The 14,840-nt window shown below is 42.3% G+C and overlaps 1 protein-coding gene across 6 annotated transcripts in view; it reads right to left on the bottom strand.

The window, feature by feature from the left end:
• The window catches only part of LOC125012220, a 37,531-nt gene that overhangs the window by 12,555 nt on the left and 10,136 nt on the right, over nt 1-14,840 (bottom strand). For all 6 annotated transcript variants that reach the window (XM_047592047.1, XM_047592045.1, XM_047592050.1 and 3 more), the window contains exons 7-9: nt 6,076-6,225; nt 5,465-5,796; nt 1,733-5,377 (exon numbers count right to left, since the gene is read on the bottom strand). In XM_047592047.1, coding sequence (XP_047448003.1) covers nt 1,733-5,377; nt 5,465-5,796; nt 6,076-6,225 — 4,127 coding nt within the window. The remainder of the gene's footprint in view (nt 1-1,732; nt 5,378-5,464; nt 5,797-6,075; nt 6,226-14,840) is intronic.

Raw genomic sequence — 14,840 nt, 5'->3', positions numbered from 1 at the left:
GTTGTGAATGGCCTGACAGATTTAGAAGAGATACAAGAATCCATAAGTATGCACAGTAGAAAAGGGTCTGCTACTGAGAAATAAAAGACTTGTACTACCTAAAGTACTGCAGGAAGACATATTAGAGAAACTACATACCATCTCGGCATAGTCAAGTGCCAAGAGTGAGTCAGACAGTTGGTCTGGTAGCCAGGGCTAAGCGCCCAGCTCACGAACCTGGCGTCTGATCTTTTTTTGTCAGTTTGCAAAACAATAGTCATTTCAGAACATCACTTTAAGTCGGAGAGTCATGGGGGTAATGGGGAAGTAGAACAAGCAGTAAGAACAATCAAAAATATGCTAGTAAAAGAGCTGTATATACTGCCCCCTAGTGGAGAGGGTCAGTAATTGTACCTACTGACCATGAGTTCCGAGCATCTATATTGACCGGGTGTCGCCTCATCTTATTTTGCTCATTAGATTACGACCAATGACATAACAAGAATATATTTGAGAAGTGACGATATATAGATTGGCAGAATAGTTGTAGTATATATGTATATATATATATTACAACTATTCTACCAATTCAGAGATGGCAGTAATGTACCAAAAACACAGAAATCCACCAGAAAAAAGGGAAGTGGTGGGCGTTAAGCAACATCCACTACAAACCATTCACTTTGTTTTTTTGGGAAACATAAGTTTGTTTATCAAAGTAAAAACTCTACAGGATTTTTAAATTCCAAAAAGATAATGAAATAAAAATTCTATATTACAGCTCAACACTGAAGGCCGCTTAATTATTGTGTGCAATATATATAGTATATATAAACCAAATACCAAAAACAACTACAGACTACATGGATCACTTTTATACTACGTTCCCTGGCTATTATGTATGCATACACTCTCACACAGAGTTGTATATACATACACACATAACACCTTGTAAGAGAGCTAGGGGAGCTGCTTCCATTAGCTGTGGTGGGGCTTGAGCCGTAATGAGGCAGGTAATGCATATTTAATGAGGCATAAACAGATTTATAAACACACACACACGCATACACACACACCCGCATACACACACAGAGAGAGTTACAGATCAAATCTTGCTGCTGAATACACAAAAACACGCACAAACACATTCACAATTTGTATCATATTTACACATCCAGCAACATCTGCACAAAATCTTCATTTCCTGTCACACACACATTTATATTCATTCATTCTGTCATCTTTTCCATCAGTCACTCATCCATCCAACATGTATACATAGACAGGATCACCAGACTCAGAACCAGACTCAGTTCCTCTAGAGGGCCCTCTAGCTTGATTGTTCAGCAATGCTAATATTCCTCTGACAGACTGTTTGTGTGTGTATGTCCATCCACAAGCATATAAATATGTACTGAGTATGTATGTACAGATATGCTGTATTTACAGATTATTTATGCATCTATTCATTTTTCCATGTACAGTACATTTGTAAATATGGACCGAGAATTTATTTGTGTGCTGTACATACATGTTCCCATTATATGTATAAAGGAACATGTGTTTGTCCCCACAATGTACTTTAGTAGGTGAGTGTGTATGTCCCCAAATGGTATGCAAGTTGGAATTTACGCTTTATGCATGTCTCCAAAATATATGTAGGGTTCAACATACATGTGTATGCGTGTGTAGGCAGGAGTGTGTTAATGTCCCCAAAATGCCTCTATGTGTAGAGAGTGTATGCGTTGCTTACCTTAGAGCAGGTGAATAACTACTTAGTTCATGGTCTCCAGTCAGTTGTTCACTAGTCCAGTTATCATGTCCATCACGGCTATCAATCCCCATTTGTTGTAAATCACAGTAATCCACTCTTTCCTGTATATGCTCATCCCTTTTTGGCTCAAGTGTTTGTGAATCTGTTTGCTGACATGGAGAAGCCCCAATCAGGTCGTCCGTAAAACTCAGCAGATCAATTGGTCTTGACTGTATTGGGAAGCTATCAGTTTCCTCATCTTGTTCTTCCTCACCATTCTCCTCTTCCATTAAGTCTCCAGAAAATGGTAATGCAAGCCCTTTGTCAGTAGAAATACACCCTTCACTGACTGGCGTGCCAATCAGAGAGCTGGTGTGGGAGGCTGAACTGTTGGTGAGGCCAGGGGATTGTGGTTCAGATGTGGTTTGAGAAGTCTCCTGTTGCACTAACTGGTTGCCCCAAATATGAAAGTCACCCAACGAAGTAGGACATGGCGGAGGTACAGTTGGTGACTGCCCACCCTCATCTGAATCTTCCATCGAGATCTGTGAGTGAACATACACTTCCTCTCTGGTTTTCAGGAAGTGATCTGATGGATATCTCAGTGATGGTGATGCGCTTCGGGTCACGATACTTGATTCACTATCATTGTCTTCAACCTGTGTTTGATTGCAACCTGTTGGCTTTGAATCGGACTGATGCAAAGCTTCAGAGTTATTTTTTGATATGTTGTCACTGATCACTTCTGGCACCATGTGATACTCATTGGCATTATCAAGGCTTGCTTGGTAATGAGTGGACGACGGAGCTTGATTTTGTTCTGAATCTGCTCTAAGTACATTCTCAATTCCTCTGATTTGGGTTGGCCTGCTTTGCGGCGTGTCCTTGTGATCTTGATGCCCACTCTGGACCTGAGTTTGCAGTACTTTAGCAGCATAGGCCAGCATACCAAATGTCTCTATGGTCCGTTTGGTTCCTTTCGATGGCCTGTCACTCGGTTTAGGCCTATCATTCCACTCTCTTTTGGCTTCTTTTACTGTTCCAGATACAATTATGTATTCCATTTCTGGACCTGAGAATGAATCAGAACTAGACCCTAATTTATCCTGACTGCCTGTGCAAAGGCTGTCAGGGCTATTCAATGTTTCTTTCTCCACCCCAGGACTGGAGCTCAGGGATGTAGCTTCTGTTACTTTATGATCCATACTTCCATTGCTCTTGTTATTAACTTCCCTTTGGCTTTCAACAGCAGGCTCATCTTCTTTGTCTGACATTTTTATTGATACACCGTGTGATGATGAAGCTGACTGACCGTCCCAGCTCACACAGCTTGGTGATAATAGCTGGTTACTTTTGATTTGAGTTTCGGCAGCTTCTTCTGGACTTTTGGAAATTTGTTGCATGGCAGTGGAGCAGTCTACCAGAAGAAATGGGGAATGATCACTGTGCTGCTCTATCCACTCAGCCTCCTCTGATCCTGATCCTTCTCTTCTTTTGTTTTCATACTTGCTCTCCAACAAACTTTCCCAACTCCTTGTCATACGACCCAACTCAGCAGTTTCCTCAAACAGGAATACCTGGTTGGCTGGCTGTTCTTCATCTGAAATCTCTGCTCTGTGTTCAGTCTTACTCAGACTCTCTACCCCCTGGTTATGATTGTTTCTCTCAACTACCTGAACAGGTTTGGACACAGCTATAAAAGGGCTAGACTGCCCCTCTAGCTGGATCATGTCTACGACAGGGCTGCTGTGGGTGTCTGGTGAGGATGTCAAACTCCATTCTCCAGCTCCTACATTGTCATATTCAGAGGTGGAGGTGACCATGCCATGGACAGATAAATCCCAGCTGTCAGTGTCTTGGTAAGGGGAAGCATCATCCTCTAGGCATTTTGATGCTGAGTCCTGCAAGAAAGATGGTTTGCTCTGAACACCCTGCATATCATCGTCCCCTGTTTCTTCACTTTGTGTACCTTCTGCCGCCTCTATGACAATTTTCACATTGTGTTCATTACCTATCCATCCAGCTTCTTCTGATGTCTCAATAAGTACTTCTTGCATAGTACTCTCTGGCACTTCCCACTGCCACGTAACCACTTCCTCTTCTCCTGCCTCTTTGCTTGCGTGTGTCTCATGAGGATCACTGACATCCTGTGATCCCATGTGACTTAAGTCTTTTCCATTATCAGGACCTTCTGGGCTTGCAATTGTGGAAGAGCTATCTTCCCGTATAGTGGTGTTCCACATCTCCATTCCACCATCAGAGTATCCTACCGGACTTTCTACAGACGTGCCACTCCTAATATTGGGGTTTAGTCCACAGAAGGAACCTGAGTTATCAGACAAGTTGTCAGGGGTTGTGAGAGGCGATAGACTGTCATCCCGTATTGTCATATTCCACATATCTAGTGATTCAGGATAAGATGTGGTGGTTCCGCTATCAGATTTGAGAAATCCCTTCTGGGCTGAGTATGTCCAAAAGTCCAATACCTCTGTCCGTTGATCTCCTTTTTTCACTTGGACCCCTTCATCGTCTTCTTTAGATGTGTCTGGTGTTAAAGTACTGAGGATTGTTTTCTTTTTTGACAAAGATGACATTCTTTCTTTTGATCTACTGACATCAGCTTTGGATTTTACGTTTACTTCATCCTCTGGTGGTGTCAACTGAAGATCAGCAAAGGTAACTGGGTTCCACTGATCGCGAAGTACAGCCTCTGTATTCCAATTGTCATATGATTCAGTTTGTTCAGTAATCAGACTGAGCTGGGGTTCAATACACTTTGCCCTGTGGTGGGCATTATCTGACTTTAAGATTTCTTCCCTGCTTTCCTTTTCTGTCATGTCACCATCTGAGTCTTTACCTCTAACTACTTCCACAATATTCGGTGGGCTTTCAGAGTCTTTGGCTCTACTCCAGACATTATTTATATCACTGGAGGAGAATCCTCCGTGTGTCTCAAAGCCGAGCTCATCCCAGGTCTCTGACAAGGATGATGACACGCTGTCTTTGTGCTGCAGGCCATTGATTCTTTCAACGACATCTTCTGGGAAGAACCTGACTCCACAACTGCTGGGTGGGCGGCTGCCTACCAAGCTATTGACTGGGGTTGGAGGAACCACAGTGTCAATCATCTCATTTCCATGGATTTGACCATGCTGGTCCATGGACAAATTTCCACTTTCAATCCCTCCCAGTGAATTGGGAGTAGAGAAATCCAGTAAGCTGAGTTCGTCAATTTCGGATAAGCTAGAACTCCCTGCCCTACTTTTGCCTTCATCTCCTCTCTCTCCAGAAGTTGCCAATTCCCCTCCTGCTGACACAGAGTGCTCACTGCTATGTAGTGGGTCGAAACTAAATAGGTCAAAGTTGTCACTCCTATTTCTGTGGGAGCGGTGCTTCCTCCTCTCAGGTGGCACAGGAGGTGAGAGTGATAACAACCCCAGTGGAGAGAGGCCTCTCAGGAGCCCTCCAGGTCCCACTGCTGGACCTCCAGCTGCAATGACCTCACCGACTGGACTGTCATCACTAAGGAACACTGAACTCTCTTTGGATGACCGGCTGCTACGAATGGTGGTCATACCACTGTCGGGGCTAACTAGCTCCCCTCCAGTGATGACTCCTGTGTCCTCCTCACCATCTGCAATCACCCTATTAGAGATAAAATTACACTGTCATTATGTTTAAAATAAATAATCACTGACAGTGAATAACTGTTTTTTTGTTTGTTTTTTTTACCTTGCTATTGCTACCACATCTCCATTGCCTCCGTCGGTTCTCTCTATATCAGAACCATCCATGTCATTGATACCAGATGATCCCTGGGAGTACTCCACGCTGCCTGCTACTCCCTCTGTGGAAGATGTCCTACTGCTGGGGTGGCAGGCTAATACAGAACTTCGTTGATCGACAAAATCCTTGAGGAGGCCCCGGATCTCTTCTTCGAGCAGCGGAGAGGTACCAGAGGATGCGGATGTGTTTAAAGGAATGTGGTACACTTGGAGACTCTCTCTAGTCTCCAGTTCGCCAGAAAGAGACCAGCTGGAAGACTCCTCCAGCTCAGAGCAGATCTGCAATAAGAGACATTTCAGTTTAATATTGTTCTTTTCACAACATATCTTTTTTTAACCATGTATTTTTTTTGAAAGGTTAATTTTAAGCAGTTTGCCTTGTCTAGTTTCTAAGCATCACCTATTACGGAGCATTGCTACAGAGCTTTGACCCCTTCAGGTATGTTCCAGTACAAACCTGCTGCCATTGATAATTTATCACTGATATAGACCTGTAGAGAGAAATACTCATGTTTCACTCATGACAGAGTTGGCTGGTGGTGATTCAGCTGATTTTACCTGGTTTAGGAAATCTGTATTGTTTGAGTAGACAGCCACCTGCTGGCGGGGATGATGAACTGAATCATTGATGGACAAGAGAACCACAAGACCATCGTAGCCATGGCAATGGCTGAACGATTTCAGCCCATCCACATAACCATGCCAGTCCTGAAAGTGAGAAAAAAGCAAAAAAAATTTAAATTTTACCCCCAAACTTGACAATCAACATTTTGGTTACAGCTGTACAGGAAACTTTGTTGGACCTTGCCTTTTATTGCACATTTGATTTATTTTTATTTAGTAAAGCTGAAGTGGTTTCAAGTAAGTCTTCATCTGTAGCAATGAGAGACGAAGCTGTCAAAGCGCACAGAGGGGTAGAGAGACACTTTGTGATTTATTGTTTGGAAATTAACTGTTTGCTCTTAAAACAGCCACCATGCACAGATTATGGTAATTCAGTGACACACACAATGATTGATGGATGGAAAGTTGCATTAATTAATTGTTTTGTTTGTCAAGGGAACTTGCTTTTTCTTTCTCTCTGAAATGATTAACAACAATGTTATGGCAACCATAATTTGCTACGCAGGGTTACACATAAAATGTGCAAAGTGATACTTTTGAAAACATATTTGCTTGATTAATCTCGATTTGTTGTACAACTGTTTGTTTTTGGAAGTTCTCAAAATTGTTGTTGTGCTTATTTAAGTAGAACTTCTAAACTAAAGAGATATTTAAAGTAAAACTAATAGAGGAGGTTTGACATTATGTGTGGCATTCGTGACATCATTTATATTCATGTTGCCCGACTTTCCCAAATAGTCCAATGGATGTTTGAGCACGTGTTTGCAGCTTTGTAGCGTTCTTATACTGTTTGTGTGTGGTCCTTCGTACTGCTAGAATGTGAGTGTGTGTGTAAGTACATTTGTATGGGTCCAGTGAAAGTGATTGATGAGCACTTCAGGCGTTGTATCTGCCCAGGCTCTGTCAATATTAACCTGTGAGGATGAGGGGGCTACACTACCCCTCCCTCTGTTCTTCCCTCCATCCCTCCATTCTGCTCTCTCTCCACAATATGGCTGCTGTCAGACTCGGGCCCATCAATCCTCACACACACACACAACTGTCACTTCACTGGCACTGCCATTTCTCAACACTGATATCCTGATGAGTGCAATGAAGCCTCCCAAGATTTGTTAAAACACACATATTCACTCACATGAGTACAAACACACAAGTAAGGGCACTTGTATCTCTAACTCTGCAGATACACACATAAACCCACCTGCAGTCAGCTGCTATAATCCCACTTTATGAGCAAACACGTACCAGTATGTACACATGTGAGATCTCAGAAGGTAATAAAGACTTCATAATTTACAGTACAATATACACAACAATGTTTAGATGATGCTGGTACTATAAAGCTACTACCCAACTGTGTGCATGTGCACACAAAACTACACACATACGGGCAGGGAAATATAGTCAGAAAACGAGCAGAGTGCAAATCTCTGTGATAACACGCAGGGCGACAGTCTGTCTGCCATTTGGCTCTTAACTGAGTAAATTACTACTCATATTGCCTGCCCCTCCTCTTTCTCCCTCTGCCACCCCCAGATACACAGATTGCCTTTTATTATAAATTATCAACATGTTAGACATAAAATCCACTTGCTAACTGTCTCCATGAACCTCAGAATCTGGACACACAAACCTGTATCTCATTTAGTGAACTTCTGGCTAGCTGAGATATTGCCATCAAACTTCAGTTACTTTTTTAGCTTTTTATTTGGAATCTCAGTCATAATTTTTTTTTCTGTTATTGTGGATACATTGAATATTATCCAATTTCTTTATGGGCATTGATGCCACTTTTTAACGCACAAGATTCAGTCAGTTTGTGTGCACAAAAGTAATATTTTTTAGCATCTAACGTAACTATAGTGACCATAATAGCCGTGGTAGCTCAGCTCACACATGCAAACCAAAACGCCACCAGTGTGACAAAGCATACACAGCATCCCTATGCACCACTGCAAATGGAGAAAACACAGACAATTAAAGAAAAGCTGGCAGGCAGTGAAAAGTGATAAACATGAAGTTACCAAATGTCGGTGTTGGAAAAGTAGCTGAAATGTGCCGCTCAATAAATGAATCATTGTTAGATGTCATTTCCTATATATTTACTGTACATGGTTGCACTTTCTTATTTTGCAGCATCATTTGGTCGGTGCTTTCCTAGTTTGCTTGTATTTGGGCCATGCTTTCTTAAGCTTCAACAAATCAGGTTCATAGAATCACTCTGGAAAACAGGCATAAACAAAATGATAGCGCAAGTGCTAAAACACTAGGCTTCTCTAAAAACTGTGCTAGCCTTATTGTCTAACATTAGATTCCTGAACTTACTTAGGACAATGGATTAACGAACTTGGAAGCGTTATGATGCAATATGATGATCTGAAGATACTGTTCAGAAGTTTGATGTGATTTTCACTTATTTTCCAAGCAAAGAAATGACAGACCTCTGTTGCACTTACTTTTTTTATTATTATTATTAAGTTTTGCAAAGCTGTTCTTTATGTGCAAGTGCAAGGACTGTTTTTAATGGCAAGTGCAAGTCTTGTTTAATTATTGTGGCTACAGCTGCTGACCAAGATCTTTGAGGACCAGATATAAACTTAATAGTGAACAGTATCTTTTCAGTATAATGCTGCCATCATTCTTACACAAACTTTTTAATGCTGCCTTTATCCAAATCTTCTGTGTTCTCTCCCTCACCTGCCTCCATGTTTTCGGGTCACACTTTGCCTCTTCATATCTTGTTCTCACAGTTTGCAGTTTCATCTTTCTCCCACACTAGGTCCCAATCCACACTCCTCCCTCACACACAAGCACACGCACACACACACACACACTCCCTCCCTCTCTCATTGGTTGTCTTTGCTCCACAGGTAGCAAGTCTTTAGCGGCTGCTTGCAGTTCTCCCAACCTGCCGTCATTATGCACAATAGCCTTAGGTATAAAACTCAGGCCTCATAACTCACGCCCCGCGTGCGTAAATTCCCGTGCAAACACAGTCAAAGCAAAAACACATTTCCTGCTGTCGCCAACATCTCCGGCAAAGAATTAATCAAGCGTTCATCCATTTAGGCTCTTTGCATACCCTTTCCGTCAGAACACAGAATGCTAAGAGAGTTGCGAGTTCTTCTCAGGCGATCGTTTCGCCACCCTGATGAATCCATCAAGCGAGGTTTGATTTATACATCTGTCTGTGATCACAGCGGTACAGCTACAGTAAATGGGGTGGCAAGGAGCGAGCTGACACCACCCTGCTCAAACACACACATGCAAATGCACGCACACATGTGCAACATATACACATGCACTGCTGAACTCACACACACACACACACCACACACACGCATGCATGTGCTCACATACTAACAGCCATTCGCTCTTGTTCACACACTCCTGCTCACACACATGTACACAAGAGTATTAGTGCTTACAAAGTTTTGAGAGAGACAGAGGGGAAAGGGGAGGGTGGTATAAAAAGTTTGCGGAGAAAGAAACCCAAATGTCTTTCTTTCCGTCTATCTCATTTGGACCTTCTCCACATGCTTCATTCACTCAGCTCTAAGTGCAGGGATTTGGGGGCCCGAGATGCAAGCACTGAGTCTATAAATGTTTTGTTTTGTTTATTTGTTTGCCCTCAAAGCCCAAGGAAGCCACAGGGGGAGGATGGAAATGGAGAAAAAGAGAGAATCAAAAGGTTCTTTCTTCAGAAAAGATGATGAGAAAGTGCAGGATGCTGAAGATGGAGATAATGGCTGCCTTGTGCATCAGTTTTTCCAACTTGTTTAAATGAATGCCATAAACATTTGTAGATGAAACAAACAACATCGTGTGCGTTGCAGCCAAACAAAATTAAATCTAAATATTTCATGGGCCAGATAAAGACGATATCAGAATCCTGGAAATGTACCATGAGTGTACTACGTGCGAAGCCTCAACGTAACACGGGGTTAGAAAACAGCATCAGCGAATCCCAGGCAACTGTAAATAGACTATAATGTAGCATTGGGATATTTATTAATAATAATAATACACAGTTTTACGTGTCCACGGCAGCATGTGCTATATGAAAGAAGCGGAAAGATAGAAGCAGAAACTCAGAGAGTAATAAAAAAGGAGGGATGAAGGGGAGGGGGGCACCCAGGCTTCCTGGTCTTCAATCTTAGTCCCTGGGAGGCCCACCCTGCACCTGCTGTCTCCTAGTGCCTCTCATCAGAAAGGCATTTACTGAGTGCCGTGGCTGCGGGCCCCTTCATTAGCAAGCATAATTATTTGTGCAAGTGGCGTAGGGCAAAACTGGCCCTGCATAAACAAACAGAAGGGCCAGAGGACTGTGAACAAACAACGCATTAGAGACAATCAACGTCGCAAAAATGAAACCTAAAGCACAATTCAGATGGAGTGATGGACACAAGAAGATTTTGAATGAAAAGACCAAAAATGAATCTGCCTCAACAGCACAAAGCTTCAAATCGGAGAAAAGAGAAAAAAGCAGAAAAAAAAAGAAAATATCCAAAATAACGTTAGCTGGTATGCATGATTTTTGGGGTTGTCCCACACCTCAAGGTGCAGCTGGAGCAGGAGAATGTCCAGTTCTAGGTGACATTGCTTCTCTGCTCTTTGTGGATGGTGTGTTTCTGTTACCGTCATCAGAACGCAGCTTTCAGGACGCACCCAGAGGGATTACAGCCAAGTGTGATGCAGCTGGGACGAGAGACATCACTTCTAAGTCTGTTGACAGACGGCGGATTGCGTCCTTCAGTGTTGTGAGTGAGCCTGCACCCCAAACGAAGGTCTTCCTCGTGAAAATGGAGCATGAGATTAACAGATGGATAGTTGAAGCATCAGCAGTAATGCACTGAAAGTAGAACTGTGCCGAAAGATAAAGTTATTTTCCGGCACTCATCTGTGGCCATGAGCTTCGGGTGGTGACCGAAAGAATGAGTTTGTTAACACTAGCAGCCTAAATACGCTCCCTCTGTTGGGGCTCTTTACCCTCTGAAACAGGATAAGGAGGTCAAGCATCTTTAGGGACAACAGAGTGCAGCCGAATCTACTTTGCGCCTAAAGGGGTCAGATGCTTTGGAGGTTTTCCAGGTTTTCACAGGCACATTTGCCTATAATGAGACATATAACGGGATGTGGGACACATATATACCCCTTCTGGATTAGGACCACCTTGGGATCCCTTAAACTTGCTTAACCTGCCGCCACTGGAACCCGGTTGAGTGTAAGTGGGAGAAACTGGATGGATGGATATACCGAGACATGCAAAAACACACACAGTCGGCCATGCTCACACAGACCAAAAGATGACTGATCTTGTTTACAACACAATAAAACAAAGATCATTAAAATTATTATCGTCTTGTTGGAACACTGGATCAGTGTGTGTTTATAGGAGAGGTCAAAATACAATCTTTGCTCCTCACCCCTGTCTCGAGTACAAACAGCAGAGGAAATGGTTTGAAGAGGACAACACACAAAGAACCTTAAAACATATTGTAGTACTTAGATGTCCATATTAACACAAGCTAAAAACATATTATTCACATATTCAGGGCTGTGTGTGTGTGTGTGGCTGTGGGCTCCTGTCCTTCCCACAGTTCATCAACTCCACAGCATGACAACGCTTCATTCGACCGAAGCTTCATCTGCCAGCGCTAATTTTCTGAGCTGTGAAAAACCGAAACACACACTCACTGGCATGAATATGTCGTTTACCAATTTGCATTCGACACAAAATCTTTCCTATGAGCAAGAAAAGCGCGCTTGTGCCAATTTAGCACCTAGCTCTCATGCCTTTACCTTCTACAGGTGACGCTGAACTGCAGGTCTCTGGGCGCTCGACCCATGTTGGCTCCTGCACAAGCTGACACAATGCTGCTACTGCAGCACATGCATGTTTTTAATAATAAATGTGACCGCTGCAGCTCGTAAGGAGCGCATATACAGTTCTGCACTGTTCATAAGCTGCAGTAATAGTGAAAGTATTCATACAACAAAACACAGCACACAGAACCTCGGCAAAGTCGATGACACCACATGCAAAGGAACATGTTCGGTGCAGCTGTAGCAGCAGAAGCAGGATTTAAATAAAACAGACCGATAGGGCCGATAGGAAGTGATAAACATTACAGTATGATCTTAAACACGCTACTGCTGCAGCCATGCTTATGGTGCAAACAACAGATATACTGAACACAGCCGTATCTGCAATAACCAATAAGGCAAAGCTGACACGACTACACATCAAATATGTCGCTCACTGCTTTTACAGCTTTATCTCCACTGTGCCAATTATATGTAATATGACACTTTGAGTAAATCTGTTTTAATATGGTGAATTACCAAAAACATTACATAGCGTCACATGAATATTCATGTAATTTTTTTGCTCTTGTGCATAATTAGACACTTTCTTCGTGATAGTTACAGTTCTATTTTGTGCTGTTCTGGCACAGGAATACTGTTCGAGACACGGTTTCAACTGCAGAGGAAGGAAACTCGTTTTATTTGCACTTGCATAGTAGAGGAGCACCCAGACTGACTAATGTATGTTTGTACAGTATACAAAGAAATACATTAGTCAGTCTATATAATGTGTCCATATCGTTACACCACACCCCACAAGCTTTTTCTTCTGCTAACTAGGCAATCACTGACGTTTTTTTTTTACCCCAAAATCGAACTCTTTACGCTTTATCTGCTGCCAAGCGCACACACACACACACACACATACACAAAGAGACACACTTTGACAAGCACATAGCACATAAACCATTATAGACTAATTGAATCTAATTTATTTAGTTTTCTGGAAAGAATCATTTAAGGCAGAACTTCCCTAAGACCCCTCAATAAATGACTCTCATACCGTTTTACTCTCTTTTCAAACACAATTAAAAAATAATATATAAATATATACACACTGCAAATGACATGCATATAAGGAGTTCATTTTGGAGCCCGATCTCAGGTCATTAGTAACCCACCATGACGCTGTGGAGTTGGGGTCCGCTGGCGACATGCAGGCCCCTGGCCATTTATTCTATATTAAGTCTTTAATGGGCCCTCTCTCTCTTCCTCTCTCTCTCTTTCTAAATCTCTCTCTCTCACTCACTCCTGACACACAGCATGCAGGCACAGCGCTGGTAAAATATGCACAGAAAGTCCAGTGCGCACACACAGACAAAGCCATTCAAATGAATGGTTATTTATTCGCTAAACGAGGATCTGGGTGTTTAATGTTCCTTGGACGTTAGGTAGTTTTCTGGGGGAGGCAGAGCCATACCCCTACGGCTACAGACATCATTTATTTTACACATAGCCTAATACCGCACGCTAGGCAGCCGCTGAGAAAAATGGGCTTTGGGAGTGAGAAGGAGATATAAAAGAAATAATGAATGATTTTTTTGGGAGGAGGAGGGGGTGGTTTTGGGTTGGGTGGGGTGAAGACATTAGAGATTTTAGCAGGGAAAGAACGGAAGGGGTATACTTAAAGGCTTAAAGCACCCTGTTTGTGTGTGCATGTGCAAATGTGAAGACAATGAAGAAGAAGAGGAGGAGAATGACAGAGACGGAAAGAGAAGTCAGCCCCAACATGATACACAAATGTGTGCGTGTCAGGTTTTTGGATATCAGTGGGGAAGGCAGGTGATACATGATTGTGTGTGAGGCTCTCGTGTCTCCATCTACATCTCATCCAAATGCAGAACATCGGAGGGGTTCCCTTACTACGCAACTTGACACAGCGCAGGTTTGATGTATAGGGAATATTAAAGCCGTCAGAAGTAACTTTTTAAAAAATGTCGTTCGCAAAAGTGTTTCCTCTCTTCCATCTGTCTTTTAACAGACAAGTGGACATCATTACATCCCAGTATAAGCGACGTGATGCAGTCAAGTTAATGGAAGTAAGAAGAGCTTTAATAAACCAATATTTCTTGGGTTTTACACTTAACATATCACATCCATTAAATAAGTATGAACTTTGGATTCTGAAGATTATAATACACACATTATTATTTATATTTTTATATATATATATATACACACACACACATACACACACACACACACACACACACACACACACACACACACACTGGTGTCAAAAAGTGTGGGCTCCCTTTCCTGATTTTTGCATGCTTGTCACACCTAAATGTTTCAGATCATCAGACAAATTTAAATATAAGAAAAAAATATTACAAGTAAACACAAAATGCAGTTTTTTAATGAAGGTTTTTATTATTAAGGGGAAAAAATTCAAACCTATATGGCCCTGTGCTAAAAAGTGTTTCCCCCTTGTGTTAAATTATGACTTAACTGCAGCTAAAAGTTCGATTTCTCTAGCCACACCCACACCTGATTACCACCACACCTGTTCTCAATTACAAATCACTGAACTAGGACCTGCCTGACAGAGTGAAGTAGACCTAAAGATCCTCAAAAGCTAGACATCATGCTGAGATCCAAAGAAGTTCAGGAACCAATGAGAAAGAAAGTAATCGAGATCTATCAGTCTGGAGAAGGTTATAAAGTCATTTCTGAAGCTTTGGGACTCCAGTGAACCACAGTGAGAGCTATTATCCCCAAATGGTGAAATCATAGAACAGTGGTGACCCTTCCCAGGAGTGAAGAGCACAGCGACGACTGATCCAAGAGGTCACAGAAGTCCCCACAACAACATCCAAATAACATCCAAC

Source organism: Mugil cephalus, chromosome 8 (genome assembly GCF_022458985.1).
Source record: "Mugil cephalus isolate CIBA_MC_2020 chromosome 8, CIBA_Mcephalus_1.1, whole genome shotgun sequence".
Classification (NCBI taxonomy): Eukaryota; Metazoa; Chordata; class Actinopteri; order Mugiliformes; family Mugilidae; genus Mugil; species Mugil cephalus.
The sequence above is the reverse complement of the archived record's forward strand: the minus strand, read 5'-3'. Positions and strand labels throughout refer to the sequence as shown.